The 9,352-nt window shown below is 34.2% G+C and overlaps 4 protein-coding genes across 7 annotated transcripts in view; 3 read left to right on the top strand and 1 right to left on the bottom strand.

Moving 5' to 3' along the window:
- The window catches only part of LOC109355437 (probable transcription factor PosF21), a 4,669-nt gene extending 4,371 nt beyond the window's left edge, over window positions 1-298 (top strand). Inside the window, exon 6 of one of the 2 annotated variants that reach the window (XM_019598598.1) lies at window positions 54-298. The gene's annotated coding sequence lies outside the window, so the exon portion shown is untranslated. The other variant, XM_019598597.1, reaches the window with a different exon arrangement.
- On the bottom strand, window positions 938-2,664 carry LOC109355438 (RHOMBOID-like protein 13). Its single transcript, XM_019598599.1, has 2 exons — window positions 2,391-2,664; window positions 938-2,247 (listed from the first exon to the last, which is right to left on the bottom strand). The coding sequence occupies exon 2, from the start codon at window positions 2,216-2,218 to the stop codon at window positions 1,406-1,408; it is 813 nt and encodes a 270-aa protein (XP_019454144.1). The 5' UTR covers window positions 2,219-2,247; window positions 2,391-2,664; the 3' UTR covers window positions 938-1,405.
- Window positions 5,408-7,952, top strand: LOC109355434 (B-box zinc finger protein 24-like). 3 transcript variants are annotated; one of them, XM_019598593.1, is made up of 4 exons: window positions 5,419-5,972; window positions 6,786-7,085; window positions 7,375-7,623; window positions 7,680-7,952. In XM_019598593.1, exons 1-3 carry the CDS (start codon window positions 5,790-5,792, stop codon window positions 7,597-7,599), a joined length of 708 nt encoding a protein of 235 aa, XP_019454138.1. In that variant the 5' UTR covers window positions 5,419-5,789; the 3' UTR covers window positions 7,600-7,623; window positions 7,680-7,952. The 3 variants fall into 3 exon arrangements, with proteins under 3 accessions (XP_019454139.1, XP_019454138.1, XP_019454137.1); XM_019598594.1 differs by having other exon boundaries at window positions 5,408-5,972; window positions 7,378-7,952; XM_019598592.1 differs by having other exon boundaries at window positions 7,375-7,952.
- Window positions 8,103-9,119, top strand: LOC109354043. Its single transcript, XM_019596396.1, has one exon. The coding sequence runs from the start codon at window positions 8,103-8,105 to the stop codon at window positions 9,117-9,119; it is 1,017 nt and encodes a 338-aa protein (XP_019451941.1).

Here is a 9,352-nt window from a genome sequence, read left to right as displayed (position 1 = left end):
AAAAGATAATGCTTTAATAGATGCAAATCCTTCTGCAGGCAAGAATTTCCTAGACTGCACATTGCCTTTGTCTTCCCCCATCACATTCAATTACCCTTTGTCTAGAATTTGTTTAGGGCACAGTATGAGTTATGTTATATTCCTTATTCATGAAAGTACAAATGATCATGGCTAGATATTGAGAATTATGCATTGTTGTATCTTTGCTATGTACAATTCTTTGGCACCTGTGTTTACGGATATGCGAGACAAATTTATGCTAAATCTGCCATCCGTTAGTACTTATTATGCAACTTGAGGATCTGGTGTCTGCTAGTATAAATATGACTGCTAAATCATTTTAGAACAAGTCTGGTCATTTTTTCCTTCAATGAAACTGAGTCATATAGTTATATCCTTCTCAAACCCCATATATCTTCAAATTTATTTCATTATTGTCAACTACAAGATGAAACTTAGAATAAGCAAGGGAGTGCTAACGCCTGTAACCGAAACAACATCATCTTCCATTTTAGCATGCCCAAATAACTTAACTATCATCATTAGCTTAATTGGTTAAGACACTTTTAGCTATATTGATTTGAGCACCAAAATCAATTTCAAAACTAGAGACACACCGGTGTGATGTCGAATAAATTATTATTGTTACTGAATATTTTCTTGAATTTCCATGAATGGGTAAATGCTGATTGTCAACTATCATAAACATATAAAATAATAGCTTTTCATAACTTTCTTTGGTATTGGTACACAATAGCTTTTCATAACTTGATCCAACTTCTAGACAAGCTACTTATAAAAGTCATTTTTCATTAAAAACTACTGCCCCATTATGCAAGGCTGATTATTAGGTTATATAAGAACTTTACTATAATGATGAGTGTTTATGGTTAATTATCACTTGATATGGATCTGGTTGAGTTACAGCAGAAATCATGGGGGAACTAAACCATATCATTCTTTGATCATACACACAGTAACATATTAGAACATGATCCCACATTACAGAATTGACTTCAACTCCATAAACCTAGTCACTGATTTCTACTTATCTAGCAAACAATTAGGATAGTGATAATATAGCTAAATATTATCTTTTTTGTTTGTTGATAAAATAGCCTAACATCATCTAATCCTAATTGAACACAACAAAGTAGTATCTGAGAAAGAAAAAAGTGGTGGCAGATTTGCAAAGAGCTGTAACACTACGTTAAACTGATATATGGCATCTAATATCATTCATTATCGCATAACTAAAGAATAAAGATGCAAACTGTGAAAATGGATATCGACGAAGCATTGAACAAATTCTTTATTAGAAGAATTAGAATCATAGTGCTATAATTTGTAGTGTGCAAAGGCAGCATTAGATATCATCACAATGATAAATTGCATTTGACATTAATTAGACAATGTCAACATCTCCATTTGGTAATGCAGTCATCTGCGGTGTTCTGCCATTACCTGATGCCAAAATCCATACTGGTAAAGATGGATCAGTTACCGATTCAATCTCAAGAAAGTTGAGGTCAACTGCACCAGATTTCTTCAAACTCCAAGCAAAGACCACTGCAATCCAACCCAATAAGGAAAGCAACCAGTAGCTGTTCATCCCATGAATCAAACCCCATGCTATAGCATACCCAACAACAATCCCAGATAAATGGCCGATAAAACTCGCCTGAGGAACAATAATTGAGGTTAAAACAAGCGATTCAAATGGCGCGAAACTGATAGGAAGAGAAAAGAACCCAAAAAGTTCCAGCTTGGTAGAAGGCTGCTTCACAGAAAGAATTGTCATCCAGCCAAAAACAACACAGGAGTATCCAACAGCCGTAACTCGACGAAAATACTCAATATTGAATCTTTGAATCAATAGGTGGTATATGGCCAGAACCAACACTCCAGACAAAACAACCATCACAAGTGTGTACTGCAAATAGTAACCAATACCAAGGCCCATGTGATCCAATTGCTCTACCACCCCAAGACTCCAAAGTGCACTAATGTTAAAAACAAGATGAATAACACTTATATGTGAAAATGCAGAGGTGATGATCCTCCAATAATGCCCCTCAATTGCACTCTCATAACTCAGACCCACATGTGAATACCCAATATTTTTCTTCTGAATGTAGAACCAAATTGCACTGCAAATTCCTATAATACAACTTGTGGCTGGTTTTTCCAAGATCTCATAAAACAAAGGCTTCCCCATTTCACAAGAAAGAAAAAAGTCCCAATCTGTCACTCCTTCAGTATGAGTTATACTTGCGGAATTACAAAATTGAAGCTTGAACAAGAACGATAACAAAATTTCCCAATCAAACAATGTAATAGAATCTATTCCAAAATCAAAACCTGAAGAATTATTGAGAAGGCACCCAGTGAATGAAAATCTATGAAACCCTAAGTACAGAAGAAGAAGGAATCTATCTGAAACGAGAATGGTTGCGGTTTTTTGTGTTGTGGTGTACAAGTATAATTGAAGGGTTCTATTCAAATTCAATTGAAAATGAAGAAATGAGGGTTTTTGGATTTGTTAGAAAAATGAAGAACCTCGGACTCAACTACAAGCAGTTAAAAAAACACTACCGTAACGGTTCCACCGGTAAACCGGACTCCATAATCATATATAGAACATTGTTTGTTTCTTGATCTATCACACCCTACATTTTGATTTTGTTAAACATTAAAAAAAAAAATGGATGCACCTATTATATATTATTAAGATATCATCTGATTTATTATTGATATTAAATTATTGTTGATTTTTCAAAAAAATAAATAATAATAATCTAATTAAATGGTATATAATAGAGTGAATGTGTATAAATATTTACACTATCATTATATAGATTTTATATTTTAATTTCTTTTTCAACCACATCTAAAAAAGCGTTGCATTATATTAGTAATGTAAAGTGCTAATGAATTCAACTTTAACATATGTTGCTTTATTGTGCACATATTTGAAGTTGTATGATTTTCCGAGGGATCCATTTGGCTTATTACCCCGTATATTATTAACAAGACGTTGATTTAGTGGTGTGAGATATTATTGAATTTTTAAAAAAGATCAAAGAATTAAAAATTCGATCCCTATGAGCAGTCACATATCACGAAAAAGAATAATTCTTTAACCATTTAACTATAAAGGTAGGGGACCAAAAAATATATATACTTTGTTGCATTCTATTTGAATTGGAATAGCAATGCCTGTTTTATTCCTTGTGTTACCTGATTGAGTAACTTGTAGGGTGACAGAACTGGTGAAATTAGCATTGTTATTGTTCTATACATGTTATTATCTGATGCAAGGAGAGATGAGATAACTTTCCTGACACCACAGTCCCAACCAAATTAATAATAAGTTCTCATTTTTCTCAAATACTATCAAAATGTTGCAGTCACACATCAATTTTACATAAAAGGGCCTCTAGTTCTTAAGTACATTCACACTGTTATAAAGTCCTAATGTTAATGACATCTCAATCAACAGTTAACATAGCAGTTGTAAATATTTGTATACACAAAAGCTAAAACTTGTGGCTCTCCACATACATGGATGGGTGGAAGAACTTAGATTTATTTTTAATTTTGAGTTGCCCCTTTGTACAGCTTCTATCACATAAAATCATTTATCAGATTAAGTAATTATAACATTTCACTCTCAATAGATAACATAGCTAACACATACATTTTTTATAACATAGTTACATTTAATCTGTGTGTGTGATGGAATGATAGAACCCCATAGGAATTGATGAGGGCTGCACTTCAAATTATCAAGATTCAGCACCATAGTTACCTACTTTATTACTTTAAAAATTGATATATTCCAGTATTTTATTCACATCAAACTTTAAGGTTTGGTTAATCTTGGGTGCAACAAAACAACCAACCTCAACACATTCCTTTCCCTTATGGTTTAACCACTCAGCTAAGCTACTAAAGCAATTAATCAAAGTAATGTACTTATATTTATAAATCCTTTTGCACTTTGCAGAAGCCATTGTCTCTTCACTCCCACATTTAATACTCTTAAGTGTTCTTATAATACTAGTATATACTTCTTATAATGCAAAATTCCAAAATTCTTCCAATTTTCATGTCCAACTTATCTGATACATGTTCAGATCATAACTCCCTCCAACTTATGGAACTTGATCATGGAGGATGGTCTAGGCGTGGACACGAATTTTGGTACGCAAGGAGAGCATTTCTGAATAGTTACCATTTGAGTATGGAAACAAACAATAATGGTAGCTTCAAAAGGAAGTTGAAGAAGTCAGTGAAAGAAATCAATGAAGCTGTTATTGGAGTTGTTTTGAGTATCCGTAGAGGGATGCAAAAGAGAAAGGTTGGGGTTAAGGCTTATAGGGTCACAATGAATTTACCATCTCTTGTTCTTGTTACCATGAGATGTTTTATGCCATGGTTATACAAAAGGAAGAATGTGTAACAACCTATCAGAGAGTTGTGACATTATGGTTTATACCAACATGCTTTAGTATATGTTCTACAGATCATGAACTCCTCAACTAAGAATATGTTTCATAGGAGAGTTGTGAGATTATTGTTTACCTTAAAAATCTGTCTATTTTACTCCTTGATGCCTTATTTTTTAGCAATAATATATAAAGTGTTAGTTAGATTGGATAATTTTGTAAAATCTCTTAAATGATCTTCAAGGTTGAAACTAATCTCTTAAATAGCCTATGCATTAATGTAGAGTACCTTCGATCATTATAATCTAGTAAGTTGATATAAGATTGTACATAACTGTAGCACGAGAAAACACTATCCGTTCCCACTCCATTATTATCCATACATCATCCACTGCCATTATAAATTAGAACGGTAAAAGAATAGTTTGGTACATGCCAGTTTCTGACTAGTGATTTCTAAATTTCTAACTTTTGTTTTGGTTGAAACTGCAACATACAATACAAAAGCAAGAAACATTGGGAATTCAAAGTCTAAAGTATAGCTAACCAACACGATTTTTTGATGGCACTTTTGTACAAAACACCAAATTTGTGACATTTGTATTCACTAGGACAAATTTAACATTATACTCTACTCAAAACTATAGTAAACATATTTTCATAAATTATTTTTGCTATAAAACTATGACCACATGATGCATACCATTTAATGTGCCCATATGGTAAGTGGGAACCTGATGTGCCAGCAGTGAGCAACTGAAATACAAGGACCACAGACAATCCTAATCAGCATGAAGAATATCTACAAATTTAGTGGCCACCATAACTTCCTTAGTTCATATGGTGGAACTTCCACAGCCACACACACAGCACAGTGATACCCACTAGGGTCTTGTTACTTGTTCTAGTTATCCTCATTTGATGCATAACATTTAATGTTTGAACAAAAGCATAATATGATGACATTATAGCCTCACCAACTCTAAAATCTTGTCCAGTCATTTCCTTTTCTATGGTCCAACACCCCCTTATACATTAATTTGTAAGCACTAACATTTAGTTAGTTCTTTTTCTCTTCTCCTTTTCACATTGTGTGCATTGTATTCCTGCTCAACCTGTCCCAATCTTTTTTGCTTACCCACTAAAAAAAGGTTTTGGAATATTTTCCCTGGAAGGAAGTTCACATTACTATACATTTGTTGTCTGCTAGTGGCTCTAGACCAATCAAGTTTTCCTTACATACTGATATTTTCATATGGTGTTATTGTTTCCATAAGATAAGAGAAGGCCAAGTTTCATAAGAGAAGAGATATTATTGCTAAGAAGAAGAAGAAGAACATGAAGATTCAGTGTGATGTGTGTGAGAAAGCTCCTGCAACTGTGATTTGTTGTGCTGATGAAGCAGCTTTGTGTGCCAAATGTGATATAGAAGTTCATGCTGCAAACAGGCTTGCAAGCAAGCACCAGAGGCTTCTCCTTCAATGTCTTTCAAACAAGCTTCCCAAATGTGACATATGCCAAGTATTTATCTTTTTCTACGTTTCTATATTCTACTTCTATGATATTATAAAATAAAAAATTCACAGTCTTGTGCTTGAATCTGTATGGAAGGTTTCATTATTCCTATTTTATCATTGCAATAGATACCCTTAAGTTTTTTTAATGAAACAGGAACTAACTAGAAAATGTAGGTGTGTTGTTATATCAACCTTAGAGAGATGAAAATCATGACCCCAGATTTGATCTAAAATCTATGACATAATATTTAAATTTTAATCCAACAGGATGTATGGTCATGCAGTGTCATGTGTTATGCTTTCGGTGGACTAGTTTTGTACTCTCATGGTGCATAAAAATGAGGGGTGTTTAAGAAAACTTGACCACAGCTCAGTGTAAGGTTGCAGCACTTGATTCCATAATCTATGTAGTTTATATTGCCTTTATCCTTTGATAATTCTTTATGCTTATGCAAACCTTGAAAGCCACAAGGATCTTTCGCGCAGCTTGTTAAAGAAAGATATGTTAGGATACTATATTATTACCTTATGCATCATTGATTATTGCTGCTATTCAAAGTTCAATCAATATGTTTAAGCATAAATTGTGGATTTCTTATTTTGTGTCTTGAAAACATACTAATAGATTAAGTAGACTTTCTGCCCTGTGAGTTGTGAGAATGTTGCTTGTCACAAGGAACTTGAGCCATTTTGAGACCTGGAAAAGTTTAATTGAAATGTATAAATTGACACATTTGTTCAATATTGGACTATTTTATTAACTTTTCCATGATCATTGCTCAATTTATTCTTTCCTTTCTCCTATGTGTAACTACAGGATAAGGCAGCTTTCATATTTTGTGTTGAAGACAGAGCACTGTTCTGTAAGGATTGTGATGAACCAATTCATTCAGCCGGAAGCCTTTCTTCGAACCACCAGCGCTTCCTAGCTACTGGTATCCGAGTGGCACTGAGTTCGAATAGCATCAAAGGTAATGAAAAAAGTCACTCGGAAACATCTAATGCGAATGCACAACAAGTTCCGGTGAAAATTTCGTCTCAGCAAGTGCCTAGCTTCACTCCCTCTTGGTCTGTTGATGACTTATTGGAATTAACAGACTTTGAATCACCAGACAAAGTAAGACAGTTATTTCACAATTGTAGCTTCACAAGTAGCAGCATATTGTTAATTAAACTTTGTTGTTGTACACTCTAGCACTTGATTATAGTTTTGATTGATTTCTAACATTTGAAGTTATATTTTGCACCATATTTGTGCAGTATTTTGGTAAGGATAATTTTATTCTAGATAAATTGTTACATAGTCACTTCTTGTTAAAATTTTAAGGGACCGGTCAGTTCACGAGTTTTTCACTTAGTGGGGTCTTTGTTAAAATACTAAGGAATGTTTTTGCCCTTCTACTCAGAAGGAGTCCCTGGAGTTCGGAGAGCTGGAATGGCTAGCAGATGAGGGTCTTTTCAGTGAACAATTTCCTCAGGAAGCTTTAGCTGCAGCCGAAGTTCCTCAGCTTCCAGTAACACATACTAGCAGTGTTGCCTCATATAAAGCCTCTAAATCCTACAAAAAGCCTAGGATTGAAGTCCTAGATGAAGATGATGATGAGCACTGCACTGTTCCTGATCTTGGCTAAAAAAAGCAAGCACATGGCCATCTAGACTGTTGCATTAATCTATAGATTGATGACTTGAATATCCATGCTTCTCTTTTAAGGACTATAAGGGTATGAAGTGTGTTAAAGAGCCATGTGGAGTTGAAAAATATCAAATTCTAGGAGTTTGGAATCTATGTCCAGAAGATCATAGAACTATGTGTATACCCTAGAGGAGAGGTCCTCAGACATTCCACACGAACTAGGGGTGGTTAATTTAATGATTATTATGCTTATCTCGACGATAGCTATGACCTTGTAGCTTGTGGTTATTTTGATTAATATATATATTCCTGCATGAAGTTGCCCAGGTGAAGCAAGATCATAGGGTAAGGCAAAGTAAGCAGACTTAAATGTGCTTGAGAAATAAGAATGAAAATTGATACTATCGGAAAGTGGATCAAATCGTGTGTAATTTTAGAAAAGGCTAAGTAAAAAGAAAATGTTTTAAATGAGATTATTTCCGAGTACCAATTTGCTATATAATGAAGAAACTAGAATATCATATGTTCATAACTATAACAAAGAAAGAAACTAGAATATCATATCGTTTCATCGTGTTTTACACTGAAAGAGTGTTTTACACTGAAGGAGTGAGTGATGAAGCTAAAATAACAATCCTCTCAACATGTGATCTTCCTAAGTATGAGAGTTTAGAATATCCCATTTCACACCCCAATCACCATGTGGAATATCATCTTACATCAGGCTACTGCAACGGCATTCACTGTCTAGATGCAAGGTTGCTTCGTAACTCCCAAGATTATTCATATTTTGATGAGATTATTTTTTGGAACCCAACCACCAGAGAGGTGAAGCTTCTTCCCCCGAATCCTCGTGCTCCCACTGGCAATGTAATTTGTTTTGGTGGTTTCGGTACATCTGATCCTGACACTTTTGATCAATTCAAGTACATCCAAATTTATATGGTCACTGATGATAATAATATTGCTATTGTTGATGCGGAGCTGTATGATTTGAACTCTGATTCCTGGTTTGTTATCCATGATATTCATGATTCTTATTTTAATGTCAATACTATTCCTGCACTTAACTTTATAGCAGAGGCTTATTGTAACGGGCTCTATCATTGGTTGTCTGGTGACTTCACATTCATCCTTTGCTTTGACTTTCGTTGCAACAAATTCCGAACAATCAAAACTCCATCAACTACCAAATTTTGTAGAATTATTGTGGCTAACGATTGCATTGCATATCTTGCATACGAAAGTCATGATTCATCCGGTGATCTGGTTGAAATTTGGAATTTGAAACAAGATGAGAGTTGGGTTAAACAATGCAAAATTGGTCCAGTTGAAACAGGTATTTATATCCGTGCTCTTTTGAACGATTACACTGAATTTCTTGCAGAACCAGTATTTGATGAAATGCCATTATATAACTCTCGTGGACAACTTCTGCGTAAATTTGATATACCCGCTCAATATTATTATTTCTGCATCTACCATCACGTGGAAACCATAGCTCCCTTGTCACTCTAGCTAGGATACTGTGCTTGTGGTGGTGTCTATACCAATTACGCACTATACAATGTAAGTACTCATGGTGTTATCATTAAAATAATAGGATTTTTTGTTGTTATTTCACTTCAATTATACTCTTATTTCATTTTACTTTTTCATGGCTTTCAAAATAACTGAAAATTATTTATAATCTTCAATCTTAATTGCATCAGAACGTTTAGGATCATATATTTCTTGTTTTGTTCATCCTT

The sequence above is a fragment of the Lupinus angustifolius genome, chromosome LG08 (assembly GCF_001865875.1).
Source record: "Lupinus angustifolius cultivar Tanjil chromosome LG08, LupAngTanjil_v1.0, whole genome shotgun sequence".
Lineage (NCBI taxonomy): Eukaryota > Viridiplantae > Streptophyta > Magnoliopsida > Fabales > Fabaceae > Lupinus > Lupinus angustifolius.
Note: the sequence above shows the minus strand (reverse complement) of the source record. Positions and strands in the feature narration are given on the sequence as shown.

Excerpts from the sequence above, each read along its gene's own strand:
- LOC109354043 (XM_019596396.1), top strand. The coding sequence starts at position 8,103 with ATGAAGAAACTAGAATATCATATGTTCATAACTATAACAAAGAAAGAA.
- LOC109355434 (XM_019598593.1), top strand. The coding sequence starts at position 5,790 with ATGAAGATTCAGTGTGATGTGTGTGAGAAAGCTCCTGCAACTGTGATT. Across the intron at positions 5,973-6,785 it reads CCAAATGTGACATATGCCAA|GATAAGGCAGCTTTCATATT; the intron begins GTATTTATCTTT and ends GTGTAACTACAG. Across the intron at positions 7,086-7,374 it reads ACTTTGAATCACCAGACAAA|AAGGAGTCCCTGGAGTTCGG; the intron begins GTAAGACAGTTA and ends CCTTCTACTCAG.
- LOC109355438 (XM_019598599.1), bottom strand. The coding sequence starts at position 2,218 with ATGGGGAAGCCTTTGTTTTATGAGATCTTGGAAAAACCAGCCACAAGT.